The 25606-nt window shown below is 47.0% G+C and overlaps 13 protein-coding genes and 1 non-coding gene across 14 annotated transcripts; 9 read left to right on the top strand and 5 right to left on the bottom strand.

Moving 5' to 3' along the window:
• Nucleotides 1–827: 827 nt before the first annotated feature.
• Nucleotides 828–910, top strand: MCYG_10525. The gene has a single exon. It is a non-coding gene; the product is annotated as a tRNA-Val (tRNA).
• A 121-nt stretch (nt 911–1031) lies between these two features.
• On the bottom strand, nt 1032–2661 carry MCYG_02109 (WD repeat protein; the record flags this gene model as incomplete). Its single annotated transcript, XM_002849129.1, has 3 exons — nt 1032–2148; nt 2214–2315; nt 2426–2661. 3 exons carry the CDS (start codon nt 2659–2661, stop codon nt 1032–1034), a joined length of 1455 nt encoding a protein of 484 aa, XP_002849175.1.
• Nucleotides 2662–2825: 164 nt separating this feature from the next.
• On the top strand, nt 2826–3618 carry MCYG_02110 (conserved hypothetical protein; the record flags this gene model as incomplete). Its single annotated transcript, XM_002849130.1, has 2 exons — nt 2826–2934; nt 2996–3618. The coding sequence occupies 2 exons, from the start codon at nt 2826–2828 to the stop codon at nt 3616–3618; spliced, it is 732 nt and encodes a 243-aa protein (XP_002849176.1).
• Nucleotides 3619–4278: 660 nt separating this feature from the next.
• MCYG_02111 (meiotic nuclear division protein 1) lies at nt 4279–5022 on the top strand (the record flags this gene model as incomplete). The annotated part of the gene is made up of 2 exons (XM_002849131.1): nt 4279–4297; nt 4349–5022. The coding sequence occupies 2 exons, from the start codon at nt 4279–4281 to the stop codon at nt 5020–5022; spliced, it is 693 nt and encodes a 230-aa protein (XP_002849177.1).
• A 255-nt stretch (nt 5023–5277) lies between these two features.
• On the bottom strand, nt 5278–6890 carry MCYG_02112 (orotate reductase (NADH2); the record flags this gene model as incomplete). Its single annotated transcript, XM_002849132.1, has 2 exons — nt 5278–6366; nt 6447–6890. The coding sequence occupies 2 exons, from the start codon at nt 6888–6890 to the stop codon at nt 5278–5280; spliced, it is 1533 nt and encodes a 510-aa protein (XP_002849178.1).
• A 727-nt stretch (nt 6891–7617) lies between these two features.
• MCYG_02113 (phosphotransferase family protein) lies at nt 7618–9568 on the top strand (the record flags this gene model as incomplete). Its single annotated transcript, XM_002849133.1, has 6 exons — nt 7618–7932; nt 7996–8335; nt 8394–8853; nt 8938–8990; nt 9084–9304; nt 9533–9568. 6 exons carry the CDS (start codon nt 7618–7620, stop codon nt 9566–9568), a joined length of 1425 nt encoding a protein of 474 aa, XP_002849179.1.
• Nucleotides 9569–9871: 303 nt separating this feature from the next.
• On the bottom strand, nt 9872–10363 carry MCYG_02114 (ribose 5-phosphate isomerase; the record flags this gene model as incomplete). The annotated part of the gene is made up of 1 exon (XM_002849134.1): nt 9872–10363. The coding sequence occupies one exon, from the start codon at nt 10361–10363 to the stop codon at nt 9872–9874; it is 492 nt and encodes a 163-aa protein (XP_002849180.1).
• Nucleotides 10364–11229: 866 nt separating this feature from the next.
• MCYG_02115 (triosephosphate isomerase) lies at nt 11230–12114 on the top strand (the record flags this gene model as incomplete). Its single annotated transcript, XM_002849135.1, has 2 exons — nt 11230–11253; nt 11302–12114. 2 exons carry the CDS (start codon nt 11230–11232, stop codon nt 12112–12114), a joined length of 837 nt encoding a protein of 278 aa, XP_002849181.1.
• A 170-nt stretch (nt 12115–12284) lies between these two features.
• Nucleotides 12285–14216, bottom strand: MCYG_02116 (conserved hypothetical protein; the record flags this gene model as incomplete). The annotated part of the gene is made up of 1 exon (XM_002849136.1): nt 12285–14216. One exon carries the CDS (start codon nt 14214–14216, stop codon nt 12285–12287), a length of 1932 nt encoding a protein of 643 aa, XP_002849182.1.
• An 895-nt stretch (nt 14217–15111) lies between these two features.
• MCYG_02117 (protein kinase domain-containing protein) lies at nt 15112–16537 on the top strand (the record flags this gene model as incomplete). The annotated part of the gene is made up of 2 exons (XM_002849137.1): nt 15112–15179; nt 15364–16537. The coding sequence occupies 2 exons, from the start codon at nt 15112–15114 to the stop codon at nt 16535–16537; spliced, it is 1242 nt and encodes a 413-aa protein (XP_002849183.1).
• Nucleotides 16538–17243: 706 nt separating this feature from the next.
• MCYG_02118 (conserved hypothetical protein) lies at nt 17244–19833 on the top strand (the record flags this gene model as incomplete). The annotated part of the gene is made up of 3 exons (XM_002849138.1): nt 17244–17310; nt 17372–17447; nt 17529–19833. 3 exons carry the CDS (start codon nt 17244–17246, stop codon nt 19831–19833), a joined length of 2448 nt encoding a protein of 815 aa, XP_002849184.1.
• Nucleotides 19834–20403: 570 nt separating this feature from the next.
• On the top strand, nt 20404–21489 carry MCYG_02119 (U-box domain-containing protein; the record flags this gene model as incomplete). The annotated part of the gene is made up of 3 exons (XM_002849139.1): nt 20404–20486; nt 20583–21117; nt 21256–21489. 3 exons carry the CDS (start codon nt 20404–20406, stop codon nt 21487–21489), a joined length of 852 nt encoding a protein of 283 aa, XP_002849185.1.
• Nucleotides 21490–22282: 793 nt separating this feature from the next.
• Nucleotides 22283–22760, top strand: MCYG_02120 (conserved hypothetical protein; the record flags this gene model as incomplete). The annotated part of the gene is made up of 3 exons (XM_002849140.1): nt 22283–22360; nt 22463–22540; nt 22608–22760. The coding sequence occupies 3 exons, from the start codon at nt 22283–22285 to the stop codon at nt 22758–22760; spliced, it is 309 nt and encodes a 102-aa protein (XP_002849186.1).
• A 401-nt stretch (nt 22761–23161) lies between these two features.
• MCYG_02121 (tyrosyl-DNA phosphodiesterase 1) lies at nt 23162–25332 on the bottom strand (the record flags this gene model as incomplete). Its single annotated transcript, XM_002849141.1, has 5 exons — nt 23162–23971; nt 24023–24416; nt 24479–24591; nt 24665–25127; nt 25292–25332. The coding sequence occupies 5 exons, from the start codon at nt 25330–25332 to the stop codon at nt 23162–23164; spliced, it is 1821 nt and encodes a 606-aa protein (XP_002849187.1).
• Nucleotides 25333–25606: the final 274 nt, after the last annotated feature.

Genomic DNA, 25606 nt, shown 5'->3' on the forward strand with positions numbered 1-25606 from the left:
CAAGGCATTATGATGAATCCTTCTATATACATAATTTTTATTCAATATACCCCTTTTTTCAGCTTAACACAACTCCCTCGCAAACCAGCACTGGCCTGGAAAAAAATTATCTTTAGCGTTTGAAACAATTTCATTCCCGTGGGTGGCTAAGCCCCAGACTGCATAAGTTTGGGGGCCGTTTTCAATCTGCAAGGGCTAATTCTATTATTGGGGGCCCAAAGCAATCGGCCCCTTTTCTGCTTTGCATAGCGATGGGCGCACCTTTAACGAAGGATAGTGGAGGGCACTGTCTCTATTTTGCCCTGTGACACCTGACCCCTGCTTACTTTGCCTCTTATTCCATGTATATTTAAGCTGAGATACCTTTATGCATCGTTTGGTCATTGGGGATAGACATATGTGGGTTTGGAACATCTGCAAGGATGCGGAAGGGGATTAAGTCCCTTTACACTTAGCTTAACATTAGTTAGCCAAAGCCTTCACAGGCAACAAATAAAGACAAAAACATTGTTAAAGGAACAAATTCCACATAAGCCGTGTTTCACATCTCTGAATAAGATATGCCGTTCCACTATGCACTCCATCGTAATTTATTGATTATGCAAAGCTGCAGGTCTTTGACAATCAGACCCGTACTATGTCCCAAGCTGCTTGACAAGTCCTGTCATTAACCCCAAAACTAATGAGTAACTTTGTACGGAGTACTCCGTACAATACAAAGCCTTTGATATCACCTTCTATGTAATGCTAGCAGGAAAGGGTGACCTTACTAAGCTTATATCCCCTTCGGCTTCAGTAGCCACTTTCCGTAATTCCATAAGTATGTGGATCGACTGGCCCAGTGGTTAAGGCGTCCGCTTTACAAACAAAGTTACGCGGAAAATCGCAGGTTCGATCCCTGCGTCGATCATATCTCGTTCTTTTTTATTTTTATTTTTTGTATATTCTTCTTAAAGGTTGGATTGATTGATGCAAGTGCAGGTGCGTAATTACTTTCTACATTCACAATGTATATATCAAGGTTTCATATCCTAGGTGAAAGTGATACCGGGTTGCATTAGACCCCGATACACCTCATCAAGTATATTCCTTTTCCGCTTCTTTTCTTCTCGTTCGTTCTCATTTGATTCCGCCTCGAACTCTTCATCTTCCTGTGTTCGGGAAGTCCAGGTTCTAATTGTGCCATCCCCATGAGCTGAATATAGTTCCATCCCTTCCCCAGAAGCACCATTCCCCCGCCAGGCAAGGGCATTAATTCTCGCGGCGCTCAGGGCAGTAGGCCTTCCTCGTAATTTTTCTCTAGATATTAAGCCTGGTACACGTAGGTGTTTGATCAATGTACCGTCACGAATTTCAAACATGAAGATTTCGCCCCGGTCGTCCTGATCGTTGTAATTCGGCCAGAGAAGCGCTTCATGACCTGGGGAAAGGATCATAGCGCTGTTATTTTCAGGGAGAATAAGTGGCGCTCGCTCAGCAAGATGCAGGGAGGCGCTGTTTCGGATGCGAGGCCCGAAATGAACGAGCGTGTTGGCCCCGGTTGAAGCGTCCCATACACGAATACGTGAATCTTGGCCGGTGCTTAATATATGGCTTCCATTTGATGTCCATCGAACCCCAGTTACCGTACCGTTATGGGCACGGGAACTAGAACTGTATGGTTTCCTGCTTTGAAGGATTCCGGGGTCTCCAGGAGGTAGGACACCACTGGAATCATCCATGTCCAAGGAGGCAATTGCTGCATGGCGGCCTCCCCGCCGGACATCAAAAATAATAACTCTGTTATCCTTTGATGCCGATGCGATCAGATGGGGATTATGTGGCGCCCATTCAACGGAAACCACAGCCCCTGTGTGAGCAGGGAGAGCATGGGTTGACAATCCCGAACGTAGGTCTAGTAATCGTACAGCACTCTCCGATGTGCCAACTGCAATAAGCAAATGAGACGCCTGGTGGGCTGATAATGAATGAGAATAGGGGGTTGAATGAAGGTTGAATGTGTGGACGGGAGTGATATCGGACTCCCCCAGGCTGGACAGCTTGAGTGTAGCGTCATGCGACGTGGTTAGGATTGTTGATGGAGTTGGGTCAAATGGATATAGTGAGAGAGATGTCAATGCATGCGTATGAGTTGAAGCATTCGTTTGTCTATAATGTGAAATTTATAAGTGACGGGGAATAAGATATGGCCTAAGATCTTGGGCGGAGCTTACTTGGAGACAGAAGCAACAGGTTTATGAAGGAAGCTTAGTTCCGTCACTCGACCTTCTAAATCCCATAAATGGATAGAAGTATCTGCACCGCCCGAGATCATGCTAAGTTTGCTTCTCTTAGCCATTCGCCGAACATATATTCTCCTTCATACCAATGAAGTTGAAAGATCGTTATCAACACCCAAGGTTAAACATACTACCGTTTCTCATACTGGTCTATTGCCAAAACATTTACTCCAGCTTTATGCGCCCAGACGTCCTCAGAACTCAACTCAGGAGGGTATAAAGCATGTCTGTCTTCAGCGGCATCCGTGGTCCCTTGCTTGTCTGACGAGAAGCGGATGCCTGGCGCAGGCGCGAGGTCATGGACAAGACGAGTACATTGAGCAACATGAAATTGATAAGGACGGATAGATCCTTGAGATCTATTAAAGATATATGAATTCATTCATCTGAATATAATACCAGCTCTTGTTAAGTTAGTTGACCTTCTTTGACCCAAGATGCGGCTCAAGGGCGATGTCGAGCCTGATGTGGATGACTAAGCTGGCGCTCTTTAGCGGATGAAGACGAAGAAACTCGAGAGAAGACAAACACAACGACATCACCACGATGGACGAAGGAATGGAAGTTGAACCAGTAGAACAAGGGGAGGTGATGGGCGCCAACCTAAGAAAGGGACCAAAGTTTCGGCATGCAAATGTTTATGATGCTGTTGCAGGTAAGTATTATCTTAAAAGCAAGGCCTTCATCTTCCAACCAATAATTAACAGTTTAAATAGGGCGCATCGCAACGGATAAATCCCTTAACAAGTCTTCATCTCTTGCTAACGACTACAGTGGTATCTCGTCAACACGGATTTTCCCAGCTGTAGCACCGGAGGAAGTTTTATTTCGGAAACAAAATGCCCCCATAAGGTACATGGAAAATGATATCTATTTTGCCAACGAAAACATCCCCGATGATCAGCCTTTGCCAGACTCCGACTTGCTAAAGGCTATTCATACGTATACTTCGGACTTGTATGCAAACAGAACAGTGGATTGCGGTCGGTCTGCATGGCGTAGCATGGACGAAACTGCTCTGATCGCTCTGGGGTTTTTGCTCGAAGAGGCAGCCGTCGAAGCTCTTGAGGAAACGGGAGATATGGCCCTCGTAGAGGGTGAGGTGGCCAGTGATTATGAGTCTGCAGCGGAAGTGTCCTCTGTGAGATCTCGCCAAACATCCGTTTCTGCCTTTAGTACGCGGTCTAGGGTCGACGGGTATAGCAGTGGAGGCTTCGATGGCGATACTCCGAAACTGGCGCATCGACAAAGGAACAGGAAACGACGTCGGCTGAATAGTTTATCAGCCACGCAGCCTGGCTCAGAGAGATCAATTAGTCAATCGCCAGCGGCCTCGTAATCACAACTTCAGGCTAAGCAACATCTATCCACGAGGATATTAGCCTCTACCCAATTTTTGGATGGAACCTTCTCATACGTGGAAAGGAACTTATCTCCGTAGGAAGTAGACGGTCTTACTTCCTGATACACCGCAACTACATGACTCCTGTATACTGCGTGCATCACCGACGACGCTCACAATACCCTAGGCGAGCTGCGTCCCAGGTTCATCTGTATTTAGAAGCTTTCAGAGCGTCTTAGATACCCCTCCACCACATATAGTGCTTCTATAAGATGGTACCATGAGCAAGGAAGAGTGGATTGACATCATAGGCATCGCCCGTTGAGACGATATCTCAGTCTACTGTGGCCTGTTTCGCCTGTAGTTAAATTATGGGCACTAAGATATCATAATACCTACTTCTGTGATATTTGATTCCATTTCATATACAGAGTAAAATAGAAACAAGCGGTGTTGCGGGGAAAGGTGCTGGACATAGGCGGTTGTTGTTCTGTCTCGATGTCGTGGAAGAACCAAGTTAAAGTGAACCACGACTCTTCTTCCTCTACCACGCGTACACTCCCACCGACATAGTCTGCACACAGTTGAAGATATCTTTGTTTTCTCCATTACACATAGGATAAATACCAGTGTTAAAAACTAAGACACTCAGTTACAATGGTTAGTTCTTCTAAGGGCTAGCCGGGTTAGGTCATACTGACGGTACCATCTTACCAGGCACCAAAAGCTGGGATATCGGCTGCAGAGAAGCAACGTCGCATCTTAGCTTACCTCCAAGCATCACGGACATGTCATACCCTCAAAGACTTAGAAAGGACACTCCCACCCGTTGCTTCAATCAACGGCATGCAAGTAAAGGACCACATCCAAGCATTGACCGACGAAGGCCAACTCCACGTGGAGAAGATTGGGAGTGGGAATTGGTACTGGGCCTGGGGTGGTGAGGAGAAGAAGGCTCGCGAGAAAACGATTGACGGCTTGAGCAAGGAGGTGGAGAAAATACAGAAATCTACAGGAGAGTTGGAGGCCAGGATCAACACTCTTAAGGAAGAACAACGTCTCGAAGAGGAAAGGAATCAGAACGGGACTCGGGAGGAGAACGAGAAGGAAAGAATGGCGTTAATGCAGAAAAAAGAGGAACTTGAAATCAAAACTGCCTGTCTGGAAACTGAGATCAAGAAGCGTGTTCAAGGGGATGGAGCAGGTTCCATTGCGCAAAAGGAGGCCGATATTGTAAGGTGGAAACAAGAGGCACAAGTGTGGACGGACAACATCTATATTCTGGAGGAATACCTAAAGAGGTTGACGAACGGTGATAGGGAGGTTTTGGACGCTGTGAGGAGGGAATGTTATGGTCTGGCATATGTTGAAGGAGAAGGGCTAGCAGACCTAGATTTCTGATGTCTGTTACATACTGACTATGCATCTCAACTCAGTTCAACCCTACTATTGACCCCTGATTAAGGGCTCTATTACTATAGATGCCCTCATTACGTATCTTCCATAAACTGAGCATATAGTATAGAATTTTATCTATATAATTTTGGGATGTACAATACAACACTTGGTGCACAAGGCAAGACAGGGCAAGCCACTTCTATATCAGCTACCACTCAACGACAGGCCATCTAGCCATCTCAGCAGTTAGGTGGTCTTTTAGGTAGATTTTATAGCCGCCCGCATTTCTTCCTTCATCCTGGTGATAGTCCCGCTTCCACCATACACCAAACCAGTATAGAGCATAGCCACATCAGCACCCGCATTGATTGCTGCAAGCGCCTGTGCTCCGTTGGTAATACCCCCAGAAGCAAAGATAACTTTTCGAGGTTGGCTGAGTGTGGGATCGGTCGGTGGCACACTCTCTTCATCCACAGCCGGTCCTGTAGGGGTACCGCGCTGGTCAAGCTCAGCTCGGTATTTTGCAACCAACGCCACTGTACCGTCAATTAGCTGTGGCCCGGAAAACCCACCTGTTTCAAAAAGAGTGTTTCGCTCCGTGTTGGACATGGTATAGCCCTTGGGTAAAGCTTCGGGTCTCTTGTTAGTAGTATTTCCAACGATAATGCCGTCGACTCCGGCCTTGGTAACGGCATCACAGATACCGCTTATCTGCTCGTCTGAGTTCTCATCCGGGCTGACTTTTACCATCACAAACGGCTTAGTCTGGCGGTCAGCTTGCTTTGCCGCCTGAACAACGCCGGTCAAGATCTTTGTTAGCGGTTCGACACGCTGCAGATCCCTTAGTCCTGGGGTGTTGGGACTGGAGACATTTACGACCAGTATATCAGCGTATTTCGCAAGTCGGTTGACACAGTAGACATAGTCTCTTTTGATGGCCTCAATGTCACCATCAGGGGTAGTTTTGTTCTTGGCCACTTGTACGGCAAGGAGCTTGCCCTCTGTCAAGCTTCCTGGAGGGACACCAGCCTCTCCATCCAGAACCCGTTGCTCAGCAGCATCTCCCAAGCCAAAGCCTTCCGAGTAAGCGAAATCACGGACTCTCTGCCTGAGAAGCAAAGCCATGTTATCTGCGCCCTTCGAATTGAGCCCATATCGGTTGATCAGCGCGTTCTGTGAAGGTATACGGAACACTCTCGGTCTCGGATTTCCTGCCTGTGGAAGAGGCGTAGTTCCTCCCACTTCGACAATCGCTGGCCCAAGTTCGAATAGCTGGGATGGGATTTCCGCGTCTTTATCAAGGCCGCCAGAGATGCCAATTGGATTGCACAATGTATATCCAAACACCTATCACGACACACGGTTAGCATACGCAGAGAATCTTTGTGGTTCAATACAAGGGTCCGCTCCGGCATGCTCTGTCTAACCTTGGTTACCAATTTACCGTCTCCATCGGGATTCCCTCTCTCACGCGGATGTAGGCCATATCGGTATAGCGATTTAAGCATGTCGACTCCAAAATGGTGAGCATCTTCCGCATCCGGATATATCCATCGCAGCATGGGCGGCACCAGCCATTGATGTACTCCGGCTCTTGTATCTGTGATGTAAACATATCCGCAACCCAACCCAACCACAACGAGGGCAGTCCAGACAGTTCCCCTCGACTTTCGTTTTGGTTTCGGCGTCACGTTTATCGTCGTGCTCGCCTGGGATTCACCTGCGGCGGTGGATGCCTTTCTGGCGCTCAGCCGCTGAGACTGGGGCAGGGAGTAGCTCCGTATTATGTGGGATCGTGAGCAAGAGCATGCTGCGACAGCGCGGGAACCGGCCATTGGTATTGAGCCAAAGCGTAGCTGTCTTATAATCATGTTGGCTGCAAGGTGAGCTGTCGGTTATCTATAGCTTCTCATCAGCAAAGCTGGATCCGTTCCTGGCTTTGTTATTTTCCGCGCACAATTGCCAGGAATGCGGATTTATCATAATCCGTCTAGGGCTTTTTTACTATGTAGCATCATGTTAAGCTACTTCTTCTCCCCTATATCTACCCCCTCGTCTTTAAGTCTGGTACATACGAACATAGGAAGTGGAAAACAGAGCTTCCCGTCCGCTCAGCTGTACTTAAGCCACTTGCCGGTCGGTTAGTAGTTGGGTGGGTGACCACCAGCGAATCCCGACTTTCGTATGTTTTTTCGTCTTTTTTTTGTCTTCATTGTTTGATTCTGATATTATTTACGAGATTTTTCAACTTATCCTCTTAGGAATACCATGTATTCTTCCTCTTTGACGCCTCAACATTCCAGTCTAAACCCAAGATCACCTTAAAGGGGATACCCTTACGAGCCGCATCAAGCAGCATCAATCGCTCCGGCAATATACCCTTGGCCAGAAGCCTCCTGTAGACAACTACAGGCTCGCTTTTGTCGAGGTCGAGTGCGATGTGAGTTATTCCACCAGCAACTGTCTGCCATGTCCGTCTTCTCTCGGAGAAGCTGGCTGGGCAGCATCCTCTCTTCACACAGCGTGTTGGTTTCCAGTCGACTTGGAAGGAAACCCTTCTCGTGGACTTCTCGTGCTAATTTTCACGCCCATCCTTCAATGACCGTCAACCACCAAGACGGCCAAAACCATGACTTGCTTTTCCAATATACAACGGGGCGGTGGCTTTGGAACGAAGCAACGCACTTGTCGGCTCGTTATGTGAAGTTCAATGTTGGCGCTCTTTGCCAGGTGGCAGCAGACTCTGTCGGCTCTCGCTCGTGTAGCGACATCACAAAGCTGACAGAAGGCAACTTCAATAAAGTCTTTCTTCTAACCATGGATGATGGGAAGGAGGTCATTGCAAAAATACCCAATCCCAATGCCGGACGTGCTCACTTTGTGACATCCAGCGAGGTCGCCACGATGGACTTTGTGAGTAGTTTGCTCATTAGACTGGAGTGTCTTCCCCCGACTCATTTGTTGGGTTTATCTTAGGTCAGGAACCGTTTGCATATACCAGCCCCAAACGTATACGCGTGGTGTTCCGATGCGAGCAGAAGCACAGTCGGCGCGGAGTACATCATCATGGAGAAAGTCCCCGGAGCTCAGCTCTCCAGGTTTTGGGACGAGATGGAGGTCATGCAAAAGTCAAAGGTCGTAGCGAACATTGTCCGGTTCGAAAAATCTCTTGCACAGAACCCATTTTGCGAGTATGGAAGCTTGTACTATTCCGATGGTGATACTGCGAACAAGAGAGGCTTTACCGTCGGTCCCACGAACAACCGAAAGTACTTTGATGACGGGAGAAGTTCACTAGTCCTGGATCGCGGCCCTTGTAAGTCTATGAACAGGTTGGAACCGTTATTCTTATTCTACCAATTAACTCCATGTAGGGTCTTCAGCCGAAGAATACATTATCGCGAATGCAAAGCGCGAACGTGAATCCATTGGCGCCTTAGGTCCTTCTCCACGGCTGCAAGGGATTTTCAACGGGCTCGGCCAGTATCAGCCGTCAGAGGCTGCAAAGCTTCATGCGTTAGACCTATATTTGACCTTATCACACTATCTCCTGCCCAAAAATAAAGAGGCCGGTAAAGCTGTACTGTGGCATCCTGATCTCCACACAGATAATATATTTGTTGACCCACGAGATCCAACCAAGATAACTGGTGTGATTGACTGGCAAGCTGTTCACATTGCACCCCTTTTCCTCCAGGTCCGTCGCCCAGCATTCTTGGATTTTGATGGTCCCATTCCGGAAAGACTCAAACTCCCTAGGCTGCCGGAAAATTTCGACGAACTGAGCCTAGAGGAACAGGTCTGTGCCAAAAGGCTCCGAAATAAACAAGCATTGTACGTACTATATAAAATTGAATTATTACAGCAATACAGAACTGCAGAGTCCGCGTTACATAGTCAGAATACACTGATAAACAGAGTAACGGGGCTCACCAAATCTCTTTCCTCCGATAGAGAGCCGATAATCCTTAGTTACTTAATACAAGTGATAAACAGATAGAGTAAAATAGTGGGAAAAAATACCGCCGAGATGCCACTAGTTCCCTGTCCGGTTAACTTTACAGAGGCAGAAAGAATAAAACAACGGGAAAACCTGCAAAAATGGCAAGAAGGGGTCGAATTGATGAATGATGTTGTTCAATCTTTGGGTGTCTATAGCGGCTGGGATGGCTTCGTGAGTCATGACGAGTACGATGCGATGAGGCAACGAGTAAGAGAGTCCCGAGATGCTTTCTTGCGGCGCATGGCCGGGTCAGACGAGGCAAAACGGGAGCAATGGCGCAAAGTATGGCCTTTCCCTGTGTCTTGATTGTTTGCTGAGCTTCCCGTGTGGAATCCGTTAGGCATATTTTCGCCTTTGCCCACTCCGCAGGGACAGAGATGCAAGGAATGTGTACAATTACCGAAATAAATACTCATTGGACTTGGTAGCTTTAATTTACAATAAAGTAGAATACATCTACGAATAAACTATATTTATGGACTTATGTTCCACGCCTCTATCTCCTGTTAGGAGAATCAGTTTAATTTACAGCTCCACAAGGTATAAGTGAATAAAGACGCAAATTATTATTCTTGTCTTGACTTGGGAGCTGAGGAAAGATTATTCGTTGATAATAGTGCTTCTAATAATACTAGTAATAATAATAATAATACTCCATAATGATGGCTAATAAGCGAGCTAAAGGATGAAAGATAAATTCACGTGAAGGTATATACATAGTATGCTTTTAACCGATTCTAACACATGCGCATCAAGCGCTACAGGCTTATTTCAAAAAAGGGAGCGCCAAAATGGATGAAGCGCCGGGAAGATATCCAGATATCCAAAATAAACAAAAATCGTTGGCGTCTATTGCTTAGATTCACCGAACTTGGCCTCGTACTCTCCGATAGCCTTAACTTTCTCTGCGCTGGCGCTGGACTCGTCGAATCTGTAGGTCAACCAGTCGCCTACCAACTTCTTCGCCAACTCGATACCGATGACTCTCTGGCCAAAGCAGAGAACCTGTGCATTGTTGCTGAGGACGGATCTCTCGACGCTAAATGGATCGTGGGCGGTCACGGCTCTGATTCCAGCCACCTTGTTGGCGGCAATGGCTACTCCGAGACCAGTGCCGCAAATCATCAGGGCCCGGTCGACTTTTCCGTCCTTGATCAAGTGGGCAGCCTCGACGGCGACATGAGGGTAGGCTCGTTTGTCGGTTGGGGCGGGCACGCCGACGTCCGTTATCGAAGCAACGAGTGGGTTTTTCTCTAGGTGCGCTTTGATGGCTTCCTTGTAGGAGTGGCCTGCATCGTCACAGGCAACGGCAATGCGGAGTGGAGGGAGTGAGGCGGCCATTTTTGTTCAGGTTTGTTTGTTGTGTCGATATGATCGATCAAGATCTTTATGTGAATTGGAGTGAGCTGTATATCTGGCACAGGAAAATAGTGGACAGACGAAGGGGGTCGTTAGTTGTATTTATGTCTGCGCCAGCCAGTAGCAACGCCCTCGGAGGCATGGTACATGAGATGACACTTGATCCTCATCTCGCGGACTAAGCCGTCATCTTTGTCTCCGTATCCAAAGATGAAAAAGTAAAATAGCCGTCGTACTCTGGACTACACCCTGAATGCTGAGCTTGCAGGTGGAGTTGTATGGAGAACTAAATGAAAATCCCATCTCCACCTTCACGTTGTCTTCGGAAGGCGTACGCAGTTATTGCCTATGTATACACATAGTACTGCCACTTTCACTTTAACCCAGGTCGTTTATATAATCCCGTACCACCGGACAAACACCGCAGATGGGCCGATTATTGGTTATGGAGGCAAACGAATGGATGCTGATAGGTAAGTAACTGTTGCACCGCAAGCTCATATGAAACCCTCCATGCTGGCCAGTGGACAAGACGTGGAACCCCAAACGTCAACCCAGGAGTAGGTAGTTTTTGCCGTCAGCCACAGAAGACAATGAAAGTGTCCCTTTCATCTTTAATCGACCAAAGAGAAGAAGACTTGGATGTACATTTGGGAAGATGGACGAGATGGCCACCGGGTTACTGCATCGAGTAAACCCGCTTATCGATAAAGCCTGTTCCCGGCTTAGTAGTTAAGAAGCCGCGGAGCGACGCCGATGGCAGCATAAGAAGAAGAGGATGAAAAAAGGGTGCTTCTTCTTTTTCGTCTTGAGTCGGCGAAGAAGAGAAGAGGAGCAAGGATAGAAGCATGGCTGATCCGGCGACATCAGGGGTGACATACCCAGCACTCCCCAAGACACTCCTAATAATCTCGTTAAAGATGTATTTTACCCCTAAGCGGACACTGGAATACCTACGAGCACTACTAGATCCGCAGAACGAGATAGTCTGCGAAAGAAACAGATCAAAACTGCTGCTTGCCCTCGTTCCCGACTTCCTGACGATTCATCCATGCTCAGAGGTGATACGGGAGTTCGAAACGAAGCTCAACGCACACTCGACGGAACCTGACTCCGGGCCTTCCCTCCCTCCTCCTTTCCTACTGGGAGCCCAGGATTGTTTCTGGGAGGCATCGGGCCCGTATACAGGGGAGATTTCACCTTCCTGTCTACGCTCGATGGATGTGTCGATAGTTGAGCTGGGCCATGCAGAGCGTCGAGCAATCTTCAGGGAAACGGATGAGCAAGTCGGGCGCAAAGCTGCAGCTGTGAGTGCACAGGGTATGGTCCCACTTGTCTGTGTGGGTGAAATACCCGTCCCTGGCCCGGTGATGTCAGAGGCTGTCGGAGTGGCGGTAAAGGAGTGTGAGGTTCAGGTCAGGGCCGTGCTGGATGCGATTCCAGCAGATGCGCCGTGTATCTTTGCTTATGAGCCTGTATGGGCAATTGGGAAGCCAGTCCCGGCGGGCGTGGACCATATCGCAGCTGTGGTTCAGGGGATACGTACGGTAATTGATGGGGTACGCGGGAAGAGCAGAGGAGAGGTGAGAGTGATATACGGAGGGAGCGCTGGGCCGGGCCTGTGGGGACAAGGAGGGCTTGGTAAAGCAGTTGATGGCATGTTTTTGGGTCGGTTTGCCCATGAGATCGAGGGAGTGAAGAAGGTAGTCCGAGAAGTCGAAGAGAGTCTTTGAAAAGAGATTTTTTATCTGCCCTAGGTTGGCTTCAATAGACCGTAGATACTCGTTTAAATAAATCAACAATGTCGCTAATATTACGGTCGAAGAGATCAATTATGTGAAAAAACAGTCTTATTATATTAGTACAATAAACAAAGCTTGTAGGGTATAGAGCTATAGTACTATTACACTTGAGTAGGAGATTCGTCGTTTCCTGTACCTTGAATAGGGGTATATGAGCCCCTTGGGTCGGTTTTCTGGTAACCCATATTCACATTCGTCACAGCTTCAGACTCGCTATGAACGAAAACTCCGGTTGCAGTGGCCATTTGTACCTTCCCATCCTTCTTGATGAAATCAATATCAGGCATATTTTGTATATATCCAGGATTGGTACTGGTATTTGTGCCTCCAATGTCAGTGGTTGCATAGAGGTTGGCAAGGAGCGAAGAAGAGTAGTGTGGTTCGACAAAAAACCATAGCCAGCCCCAAACAGCAGCACAAAAGACGACAGGCAATATAAAAAGCAGGACCTGGAGGGGTGACATTGCTGCCTGCACCTTGCTGGTCTCTAAAGTGACAAGGCTCGGGTCGATGGCCATTATATAGCCTCTGGATAGGACGAGGTTATCTAGTGTATCTCCGTGGTTTGCAACCCATTCAAAGCCCTTTTGATTGAGTGCTACGGAGCTAACGTTGGAACTACCGTCGCCAAGGGTGCCGCCAATGACAAGAACAGAGGAGCAATCGAGCTGCCCAAAGAAGCGTGCGCCAGTCTCGTTCATAGTGCCTTGTTCATAGCATGACGTGCCATATAACTTGCCCCCTGATGCTCGATTATGGTAGTAGTGATCACAAGCCTCCAATGGCTTGACAGGTTCGGGCAGCGTTTCCGAACGAATGATGGTAATGTTGACTAACGAGATGCGAAAAAGCGAAAAGACCACCACATCTTGAGTCGCGAGGAGGTTTAAGTATTCGTAGTGGAACTGCAAAACGGAGTTCCCAGTTTTTTGAACTGAGCCGTATTGAAAACTTGTGTTGTTCCTTACACCGGCTTGAATCTTATCGGTGATTTTGGTGATAAGCGGGTCATCCCAGGTTGCTGGGTCCAGAGACCAGGTCCTCTTGACGAGATCATGCACTGAATCCCTCGGGAAAGGCTGCTTGTGGTCGTAAACCGCCGATATTTTCATCGCAGTATCCAGGAAGGTATGTCTTCTTCGGCCTTTGGTGACAGTAAACATCTGTTTCATCATGGCAGTGTCGCCTCCGGTGCCTAAGAAGCTCCAGGGGTTGTCCTCTCGGTTTGGGCGCATATACTGAGATAGATAGTTCTGGTCTGTTACATCATCCCAGTGAATTTCCGGTTGGCCGAGTGGGCTTCGCGAAAGCTGCTCCGCGTGGATATTGTCGAACGAGCATTCCCATGCCGCGGATTGATCTTCCACCAGAGGGACCCAAGGGCAAATGTAGTATTCCTTCGTCTCGAGGTTGGATATCGAGCTGGTGGTGACGTACGTATCGGGCGACACGGAAAATCCTTCCTTATCTAGCCATATTCGTGGCCCTATGTTCTTCGCTAGGTTGAACTTTTGGGTTGGAGGGATTGTTTCTGGTTTCCCCAGGCTGACTTGGCCAGTCAACGAGAAATTTAGATTCGATTGGAACAAATTGGCGTTCATACTGTCTGTAAAATGGCGGTCCAGCGTGTCGAGATCTTCTGGTCTTGTGGAGGAGAATACCACGTATCCAGGCCTCTTGAGCAAGTTATCCTTGACTGTGGAAGCTGTGATGTTACTTTTTAGTGAAATATACCCGGGAAAATCTAGACCCCAAAGCAGTGTGTCATATAGCCCAGAGCCAAGTAGGAGAATGGTAAAGAAAAAGACGAGAACAGCTTGATGCGTAAATCCGCGAGAGAATATGAACATGGACCTCTGAATATAATCCTCAGTAAACATCAAATAGGCAGTAAAGGCATTTTTTGCCGACGCGATAAGGGAAAAGAGCTTGAAAACGCCTATCTGAAGGCAGAGACCGGCGATTCGGAAGAGTATAGATTTGACAGCATTATGGCCAACGGCCAACGATGAAGCGACGAAACTAGCAACCATAGCGAACCCAGAGAAGCTTCTTCCGGCTATCTCCAAATGGCTTTGATCAAGCAATAGGTATCAAGAGAGAATAAAATGTCTATGCTAGACAAGGCTTAGCTCTAATATATGTAGGTGACTACATATATCAAGCCACACCCTTCTTTTCTATCCTTGGAGATATCTCGCTTCTCGTTTCAACCTACATCTTGGCCCCTGTAGCTTCAACTCCTTTTCAGGCGCTGGAGTTCGCTAATTGTTCGTCATTAGAAATAATCCTCGCGGAGTGGCCTGGGCAGTTGGGCCAGCTCGCTTGTTGCTACTGCGTACAGCTAGGCTTAGACTTCTATGTGCAGCACAATATTGCACAGGCACCCACACGTTATATCACCTGGGGAGTCCAACGCAACCGCCATCCGTCTTCTCCGTTGAACTGTGCACTGTTATATTTTATCAAGTCAACATGTCTGCCGCGACCGAGATAGCCCGTAATGAAAAGGACAACCGGCAGCTGGTTAAATTTGCGCTTCATAGTTGTCATCTTTCGAGTTTTGTATCATCCTTATATCGTTTAAGAATAATGTTAAAAATAGTAAGGAAGAAGCTCGGACAAGCCAGGAACGATAGTCTCTTTATGCTATTTTTGGAACCTTATTGATTATGTCACGTTACTTGACTTCGGAACGGCAAATTTTCCTAAAGCGGAATTTACAAAAGATTACTAATAGTCTTTTCCATAACTAGTTTACTTAATAAGATTATATAATACGGGCTAACTGGATACAGCAAAGGCAACTTCGCCGCCTCCAATATACTACCATAGTATGTATCATCTGAAGGCGGCTCAATACGAGGCGATTATCCATACCTTGACAGAGGCATTCACAAACATCGTATACCCAGATGAGGCTTGCCAATGCCTGATGTCTTGAACCTTTACTATGTAGGCACCAGCAAGTTCTTAATTTTCGAACAGAGTGCTTCGTACGATGTGAATGTCTGAAGATGGCTCATCGGCATCTTCAGGCAGCTCTTCCAACTGCCCACTTCTTCCCTTTCTCCCAATCTCAATCTTACGCTCTCGGCAAGCTATTGTGCCACTACTCAAATTGCAGCTATACGTTTATATATCTTTGCTAAATCTTGCAACATTGCGTTATGATCACAGGTGTCGCAACCTCGCCATGGCCTTCCGTTACGCCGATACTCTCGAGAAATATAACTGGATTGGTGGTGGACTGGACGCTTATATCTTCCATGTTACTCCAACCATCGTTGTGAAGACTGTTCGTCGCGACCGAACCCCTGAAGAGGAGGCTGCGAAGCATCCTTTCCTCAACGAGATTGCCTTTTTCAAACGCCTTGATGGGTGTCAGGATCGATGTTCAAATATCATTGAATGTTTCCTCATGCTACCGGACCATATCTTTCTATCATATTGCACGCATCAAGCAATCGCTCTTCGCTTCTACGAACGCCAGGAGCGTGAGGTAGCGGTTAATGGTATTCATGGGTGTTTAATTAGAGTAAAGGAATACGAAGATCCGGCCCTTATAGCTCGATGGATACGACAACTTACCTGTGCTCTTGAATATGTTGAGAAAATGGGCTTTTGTCATAATGACCTACATGCGGGCAACTATCTCCTTGACGAGAACTTCAACCTAAAGCTGACTGATTTTGGCCGTGCCACTACCATTGGGCAGCTACTTGAGGGTACCTTGCCTCCACGGGCCCGACCAATACTTGCTGGACCATTAAAAGGCACTTACGGACTCTGTTCTGCTCGGACTGAACAGTTTGCAGTTGGAACACTTCTATACTTTATGGTATATGGCCATGAGCCCTATGATGATGTGGTCCTTAGTGCCGCCGAATGGGATCGTCGATTTTGGGAAATGGAATTCCCAGAACTTAACCGTCATGACGTTTTTGATGGTCTTATCTCGGCTTGTTGGTATAATGTTTACCCCACAATGGTCCTGGTAGCGTACGATTTCAAGCGCAAGACAAAGGATATTGTCTTGAATGCAGAAAATGTTTTTATTGACTCTTTAAAGGAGAAAAGAACCTGTGAAGCATTGATTCGCAGAGGCTTACTGGGACCCGAATTGGCTCTCAGTTTTCAACCAGTCTGGCGAAAATATGTGCATGCTATCGCAAAGAGAAGTATATCTATTTGGCAATGCTTGCTAAACAAAAGATTCCTGGCCTGTCATGTTTGCTTGTCTATTTTTGTATTATGCGGCGCCGCAAGAGCCATAAAATTCGGCAGAATGGTCACGATGATTCCAAGTTTCAAGTTGGGTGTGAAGCCATTCGCCGGGTGGCCTCTACTCTAACATTTCTTTTCCTTCTTCTCCATCTCTTCATGCCGGCCCTTTGCTTCACTCGCCTTTGATACCATATGTGATTTTAGTATACCTATACTTTATCGCCCAGGCAGTGACAACTCCTTGGTTTGTACTCCAGTTAGTTCTCCTACGTACAAATCTTATTACTCAAGAGGAGAAAAGTAGCTCTGCGGACTCATCTGAGGACTTTCATCCCAAGGTAAACCGGTCTTTGTCGTATGATTTGGCATCCGCCTACTGCCCCATGTGTACTGTCACATAGCTTTTCCTGGGGAGGTATGGGCACGACCAGGGTCGTTTGCTGGGATGTGAAGACAAGAGATTGAGACTATACTGGGTAGTCGGTCTTCTCCACGGCTCTAACTGGAAACTTGACACTCGATATAAGGCATCTCAGTGCTCACCACGGCCAACTTTTATATTCAAATCCAAACGAATAAAGGGTGACCAATTTAATATACTTTCCTTCAACCCCCTAATACGAAGTACAACATCTCCTAATACGAAGTACAACAGTCATGGACTTGAGGTTCTTTATCGCCCGAGCATTTGGATTGGATGTTCATTTAACTAGTGGTGACGATCTTTGTGAGCGATACATTTATAAATAGGGACACTGATTTTCTCCTATTTATTGCCTGCTGAGCCCCCTTTTACGGGACAAACGAAGGGTTGCCGGTCGTTTCTGCACAACATGGAGAGCATCACGACGTTGACGGTTGGCCGGGTATCGGGTCTGATAGCCCTTGGAAATTTCATCCGTATGATTGACCACTCCTGCATAGCCAAAAATTGGTTCTCTAATCCGTGACTCTCGTTTAGTTACTTTTACGTTTCCGCTACTTCTAGCCATTGTGCTGGTTTATCATCTTAGCGATAGACTGTCTGCAGCAACCTGGTAAGCGTTAGATCATTGAACTTTTTGGCGGCAACATAAGTGTCTTCCGTATAAACCTATCCTTACAAATGATTGCGCCAGGTCTGTTCTTGCCCGTCAGCTACATTCAACGACATGGCCAACTATACTTCGAACAGATTCTGTTGCGGGAAGACATGTTTATTGGGGTGTTTCCGTCGTAGCCTATATAAATATAGGCCTGGCAATGCTTGGTGTTATATCCGGTGTAGTAACACCATTGGGACTCAGCGATCAAATCCGCCCGGCGTCGAGTCGTGACGTGAGCTTTCATTACGCCCCTGATCTGTCTAGCTTTGGCAAGAATACTATAAGCCGTCCGGATATGCCCTTGTCTCGGGATTGCATTATCACCTCTGCTTACTGCCCCGGCGCCTTCGTTCCCGGGGCTGTCATCGACCAAGGGCAGGGCAACAAGTCCGCAAACCCCAAAATTACCGCCACCACGAATATTCCCAAGAATATCACCACCATGTTTTCTAGTGCCTCAAAAAAATCGAGTATAGCGGGTATACTAGATATTCAATACCGGTTTTGGCTACCATATTCTTCTGAATATTTCGATGACCACAAGCCGTACCCTCGAGGCCAATTACTGCCTCTCGATTCTCTTATCTCAAAAGACGATATAACCCTAGTTGAAGGTCTCATTACGGATATGCGATCTGGTGGTATTGGCTTCCGGAACCACAGTGTGCCGTCTGGGCTTCCTTATGGAGCTGAGTGGGATGAGGACATTTTATGGGTTGAGCCAGAAATTTCGTGCGTTAATACCAACCTCACATACGAGTTGACTTTGGCCGATACCCTAAACGGAACCTTTTCAACGCCGATTCGGTCAATCGAATTGGTGGATGAAGGCGGATTTTCCAACTTGCGGCACGGTAATCCGTACAATGGCTGGCCAAATATCACGTATGCACACCCAAATACTCAACTCCGGGCGGATCGATCAGCTTGGCTGAGCAATTTCCTCGCCGGTATTACGTACAACCTCACAGATGGTGATGCCGACGCGGTGGGATATGGTTTTAATGTCACCCGTGGAAAGCACTACCCAATTGCTGGTAGTGTACCATATTTCCTGTCGCTAGACATAGAGGCTATGTCTCCCAATGGCGGCTGGTTGAATCTACCAAGCATGCCGTTCAACAAGAATGGAACCTTGACCGTGGGCAACCATACTATTCAAAAACCCGAGGATGGCCTTTATTGGTATGGTATTGGACTCTTCACTGAGCTCAAGGGAAGGTGTACTGGTCAATACAATGAAGCATCGCTGCAAAATGACTTCAACGTTGAGTGTGGGTACTTTTTTGGAGCAGCGTCGAGGGTAGATGGGGGAAATCCCCTATTCAAGGAGGTCGGGTCGAAATGGTCGAAACCTATATACACCTGCGCTGCTGCTGCTAAGTCTTCAGTTAAGACTGTCTCCTTCGTTATGAATGGAACCGCGTCCTTGGAATCGCTATCCGTGAAGAAAATTGAAGATAAGAAGTATGCCAGTCCAGACAACTACCCACTTTGGGCATTGGAAGATTGGTGGCACCCGGGGTCTGAAGGCGCCTTCGCAGCGCCGCTTTGGGGCATTGTTGATGATTCATATGAAAACACACCTGGCTATAACTTTACCCGAGCTCCCTCATTTTACCTACCTTACACTTATTACACTCTCACATTGTCTTCCATTGGTGGTCCCCGGGATAATCTTGCAGGAGCGTCTTTGCCGTACGGGGTTATAGGAAAATTGCTATCCAACGACTTTTTCAGCCGCCTCAATGACGACTATGTCACGTACTCGGGAGCAAGTAACGTTGCTCTTGGGAACAAGTGGCGTGAACTATCCAACTCAGCAGAAGATATTTCAAAGCTTCTCCGTCTTATTTGGACGGACATTATGGCTAGTAATACTGTCGGCACTAATATGCGAGGAAGTGTATTAATGGGGGACGGCACAACAGAGGGCGCGGTATTCACACGAAACGTAAGAGTCCAGGAGCGGAAGGTGACATACGACTTGCGATTCGCTATTCCTGCAATTCTATTCCTCGCCTTGTGGCTGTTACTACTGTTCTCAAGTTTTGTTATGGGGATAGCTGAGGGACACCCATTTACACATCTGAAGAAGCTATTGAACGATACAAGTGTTGGCCGAGTTGCAGTTGGCTTAGAGCACCCCCAAAGCCGCGGGTTGCAGAGTGCCTCAACTCAAGACTGGCTGGCTGCAGCAGGCCATGTACCAGTGGGACTTTCAAGCTCCTCAAAGGCGTTATCCTGCGCAGAAGAGCAAGAAGGCCGTGGAAAGGGCCCATCATCTCACTTACTCCGGTCAATATCAAGTGACGGTATAGATAAAGGGGCAGCCTGAGCCGATCCTAATAGATACCCGGCTGGATCGGTTGGCTTTTGAGGGTTGATATGCCCCAAATTTATCCTCATACCCCTATCTTAGGCTGGAGTTATATATAATAGTATTAGTTGTAATAAATGCACCTCCCTCTCCTTATATACCATCGGCATTAAGTATTCATCCATTTTATCTCCGTTAACCTCGGCAGCGGGATAAAGTACGCCCGTTATGACTAATCAACCTTTCCACCTGTTTCTCCCAAGGTCCAAAAGAGGTAAAAGACAGTTGTGACAGGCAGAGGATGGGTGCTTCGCCGTCTGACGAGGATACAACCTTCCTGGGGTTTTCAGTGACTCTCACTCTCTTTCATTTCTTCCTTCACTCCCTAATTTACCTCTAGTGCCATTATAATATGGCTATATTGACTTGAAACTATCACCTACATAACTCACCCTATCTAGCGGACATTTTTATTACGACACAAACACCCCTCGTGGATACGGAGAAACTGGCATTTAAATTTGTTTCCCATTTCTGATATACATCATCCTTGGGAGCGGGCGACCGGGATAGCTCAAGTGATTGACTATGGCTTATGAGCTGAAGGCGAGGGGCAACGAACGGTACAAGGAGGGAGACTATGAGGGCGCGGAGGAATTATACTCACAGGCGTAAGATGTCTCCTTTGTTATTAGTTTATATATGTGTATTGTGCGCGCACATAGGTTTTATATACCGGTGCTAATCGGCCTACCGTTTTAACACAGTATCCAGAAAAATTCCAATGATCCGGCCTTCTTTAACAACCGCGCCCTCGTCCGAATAAAGCTTGGATTATGGGAAGGAGCAGAGCATGACTCGCGAATCGCCGTAGATCTCTACGGCCCCAAGAACCAAGCAGCCGTCAAGTCTAACTATTATCTCTCACAAGCACTGCTGGGACTACAGCGACCTGCAGAGGCTCTCGAAATCGCCCTTGCCGCATACAAGAGTAGTTTAGAGACAAAGAACCCCAACTCAGAACCTCTGTCGAGAATCATACTTCGCGCAAAGCAGAGCATTTGGGCAGCGAAAGAAACGGCGCGCCTAAGAGAACGTAACGAGACTTTGAAGCAGGTAGAGACGCTGATGGAGGCGGAGTTGAAAGCTGAGATTGCCACTTTGCATGAAGCTTTTCAGAAAGGAGAGATGGGCAAAGTGGGATTCGAGGAAGACAAGAAGTTGTTGGAGGAAGAGTATGCTAAAAAGCTGAACAATGTGCGAGAAGCATTTGCCTCGGTGGACCCTGAGCTTCAGGAAAGAGTATGTTCTTCTTAAACATCTTCTTGGATTTACTTTTGTTTCCCTTCCCTTCCCTACATGCTATATGCATAGTGTCTATGCATATACCTGGTATTTTACCGCGATCTGGGGTTGTCACTAACTGATCCTTGTCTACAGCATATGCCTGAGCACCTGATCGACAACATCACCTTCGAAGTCATGCATGATCCTGTGGTCACCCCGTCCGGCCACTCGTTTGAGAGAACCAGTATCTTGAAACATATGCAGCAGTCTGAAGTCGACCCCATTACTCGCGTACCGATGACCGCTAGTGACCTCCGACCAAACTATGCTCTCAAAGCAGCGTGTGAAGACTTTCTAGAGAAGAACGGATGGGCCGTCGACTGGTAAGCAGTCAGACGTCATCTTAACGAAGTTCACTCTTTTCTTTTTTTTTCGCTTTCCCATATTTTATCCCCTGGTTACGTTTTCTTCATAGACCTTGCTGGTTTCTTCTATGATGATTGCATTGCATATTTTCGTTGGAGTCTTGGTTTAGCGCATATCTTGAAACTCGGTACACAGTTCCCCGCCCATATATTAGACTCACTATAGTTACGCATTCCTCAGCGCTCACTCGCTCCCCGTGTCTAGAATAGAGTGAAATACCACACAGCCAACGGCGCTGCGTTCCTGTTCGCAAGCTTCTAAGCCGTCATGTCCTGTCCGTTGGACCTGAGGCCACCGTGTTCCCGGGCTTTTTATCCCTGTGGCCATGACGCAATGGTAGTATCACGGAGTACTTCCAGATACTCCTTTTGCCGTAGTATTTTGCTGGCTAAAGAAGTATCTCAAAGTACTTCAACATCCCAGGCCAACGACCTGCGCTAGGGCCACGATCCCCGTGATCAAGAACTTCCCATCTATAAATAAAAGCAAGCCCCTCCTCCCACCAAAGACGACGAAGAAGAGAAAGACGAACAACAACTGAAGAACCGTGTGATAAGCGAGTAAGTCAGCCCTGTCAGCTAGAGGGAGAGCTTGTTGTCTGTCCTTAATACTGAATAGATCATCTAATTGACACGACTTCCAGCAGGGAAACGAAGAATACCCCTCATTTCAACCAATATCTCACCAGGCCGACTACAAATTCGCGACTCCTAGATTCACCATACGAGCAGAACAAGAGAAAGCTCCATAAGCCATGTCTTCAGAATTCTTAGCCGCTGCTGAAGCCAGCCGAAAACTCCTCGCAAAACCAACCGATGATGAGCTCTTGACAGTATGTTGTTTCCCTGCCCCCCTTCTATTCCCCAACCCACTAGGCAGTGGCTCTTTAGGATATTGTAGCTTATAACAGGTTGCTAATCCTTTATATTGGTAGCTCTATGCTCTGTTCAAGCAAGGAAAACAAGACCCTCCATTTGACCAGGCTCCCGCTCCGGGAATGTTCGACTTCAAGGTATTGTACACTTACGTTGATATATTTACGAGATATAAGCTAATCCTTTGCTTGTCTTTGCCGATAGGGAAAATACAAACACGGCAAGTGGAAGGAAATCGTCGATGAAGGAATTTCTCCGGAGCAAGCACAAGAGAAATATGTTGAGCTTGTCGAGAAATTAAAGGCGAAATACGGTTATGATGAATCCAAGGTACCAGAGCCAATTGGTGCTCAATAGAACAACAGCATACGTAAAGGAGTTCAGAGCAAAGATGAGGCAGGAACAGGACATGTAAAATGAAATTAACGCTGGGTACATACATTCATAAATTGGACATGATATCATGTTGACTGCCGCGTGCAAAAAACCGATGGCAAAGGCGTTGTTTTCCGGATACAATTGTTTGCTTTTTGCATCTTCGTGTCCTTCTCTTTAATTGCAAAGGGTTACTACTCTGCGTAAATCCATTAGAATCCAGTATTCAAATAGGAAATAGAATAGATGTCCTCTACCTGCGCTCTGTCCCCCCCTTCTCCACTCCCTTCGCCTGCGAGGGCCGGAATGCATGTATGATTCCGATGTCAACAGGGATATAATAAATATATACTTAAGTAATGTGCGGGGTTTTAACTATATAATTAATCGCTCTCTTCCCAGGTCTGACCCAACCAATCGGGCTCCCGGTGAACAGCTGTGGCACACCACGGCACATCTTGATGGGTATACGGAACAAGTGGAAGGTTGTACGGCATGCGCAGTCCAATCCTAGTCATATTCGTGGCGCCTGAATGTGAGGTAGAATTTGTGGAGTCACTCTCACATAGTAATGACTTCTCAGACGGAGTATCGCATTTGAAGCAAGGGATCATCTTCACAGGATGAATGGTTGAGCTGTCCTTGTCTTTGCTAGTCATTCTCTCACGGAAAAGATCCGGCCATACCAACACCCCTATCTCCCAGCTACATATTCTCACCTCACCCTGAGTGTTAGCCCCAGCTCCCCATGCTTGAGTGGATAGGTTTGCGGAGGTAACCATTGCCCAGTCAATGCTGGTCATGCCTGAATCGGAAAACCGGATGTATGTCTTGATGTGAGGCGCAGCTCTCTTCCTACCAGCTTCACGTACTATACTCGAGCCCTTATCAGGCTGAGTGGCAGGGTTCGTGTCTCTTTGGCCTGCAGCATCCCCTGCCCAGCGACACAAATAGCGACGCAGATACTGTAATTGTTTTTGTTGTGCTGCACTTTGAATTTTCATATGGATCGATCCCCCAGACGCATATCCGTCTAGCGACCTTCTTATTTCGTCTGGTGTGGGAAAGATGATGGAAAACTTCGTAGAGGAAATGTTTGAGGTATCACTGGCTCTAGATTGAGGGCATAATGAGCTGAAGAAAGTTTCTTTTAACCATTTATCCGTCTGCCCAAGTGTGGCTATAGACGATACCTATTTATGTTAAGATTCAGAACAAAATCACAATATCCTAGATCAACTCACCTGAACAACAACCTGAGGCTCCAGTCTCTGTGATGAGTTGCCCCTTATAGGAATAGAGCTTATTGCATCCTTGAGTGCTGGCCATCCCCAAAGTGTTCGTTTGCCGGAGTCAAGTTCTCTAGCTGGCTGTCTAGACGGAACACTAGAAATTAGTGCAGCTTTCACTTCTCCAAAGTCATACCTCTGCAGTTGGTCAATGAGCATGTCAATCTTTTTATTGTTATATGCGTTTAGATAGGCGAGTAAATCTCTTTTAAAACGGGCGCCACTTCCAATATCTCCACGGCTATCAGCCATCTTAAACTGTGAAAGTGGGAGCAACGGAGACCTCCATACTGCTTGGGTCATATTCCCCCAGTCTCGAGGTATCATATTCGCTGTGTGTATTATGATCCTGCAAAGACCCATGCTTCAGCGCGTCGACTCGGCTAGGTATGGTACTAGGATGCACCTTACTGTGTCAGATCATCATGTCGTACTAAGACCATCATTTTGGAATGGTGAGTACCAAAGAGCTCAGGCATATAAGCCACGATTGCCTCGACGTTTGGATATCGCTTACATGCATCCTATCCCCAAGTAAGCTACAGCCGTATTTTTAGGGAGCAGAACGGAGTTAAGCCTTTAAAGGTACTGGCTTACATCGATAGCAATCTTGTTAGGGGCCTCTTTCTTCCAAGAACCATGTACTATCTTCAGCTGGACAAGGTCCTTCACGTCACGGTCAAATTGGCCCATTATATAGTCAACATCAAAAAGGAAATTGAACTGCCAGCACTCCTTGATCATTGGGTCTCCAAGGATATCTCGAAGCCTGATGCAGTCTTTGTTATATCCCGTTGAATCCGGGATATCACGAACATGAGTGAGCTGGATCGGAGATGGAATTATCCTTGCTTTAGAGGGCGAGTCGCCGTCCTGCAGCGCTGGCTTCTCACGGACTATCTCCCGAGTCCATTTATTCCTGCATAACGGTGGAGTTATAGACCTATCCAAAGACCGAAGGCTCCTAGCAGTGGAATCAACATTGTTGGATTGATATCTGTCTCCAGCGGTTTTCAGTCTTTTAGAGGGAGGACGACTCCCGTCCTGACTGACCATAGCGCTGAGTCGCAGTCAGAGCAGGCTGAGCGAATGTCTCCAAGCTAGTATCACAGGTTGCTTTTCTCCTTTCAACTCACAAACACATAGTTAAGCCATGCTGCTGAAATTCAAACATTGTTCCTGTGATAGCAGTATGCTGGCAGCGATGGTACAGCATATACATACCACTCGACCAAAGGATCATACACAGTGATGACGCTCTTCATCACTGGTCGCTGCACTGCTTATATGCTTTGGGTGCCACGTGATAGTAGTAGGCTTGGTGGGCGCATGCTGCGTGGCATTAATTTATTACTTCTACCAAAATATTAATAAATGAATATATAAGGATAGATAGGTTAGATTAAATGCATTATTAGATGCGATACATGCGTTTCTAGTAATAGTCAATAGTCACATTATTAGGGCACCGATCTTCAACTAGATCAGACCTGGCCAACCAGCTGGCAACCAGCCCTGTAGGTATTAACTCCATCACGA

The sequence above is a fragment of the Microsporum canis genome, genomic scaffold, assembly GCF_000151145.1.
Source record: "Microsporum canis CBS 113480 supercont1.2 genomic scaffold, whole genome shotgun sequence".
Classification (NCBI taxonomy): domain Eukaryota; kingdom Fungi; phylum Ascomycota; class Eurotiomycetes; order Onygenales; family Arthrodermataceae; genus Microsporum; species Microsporum canis.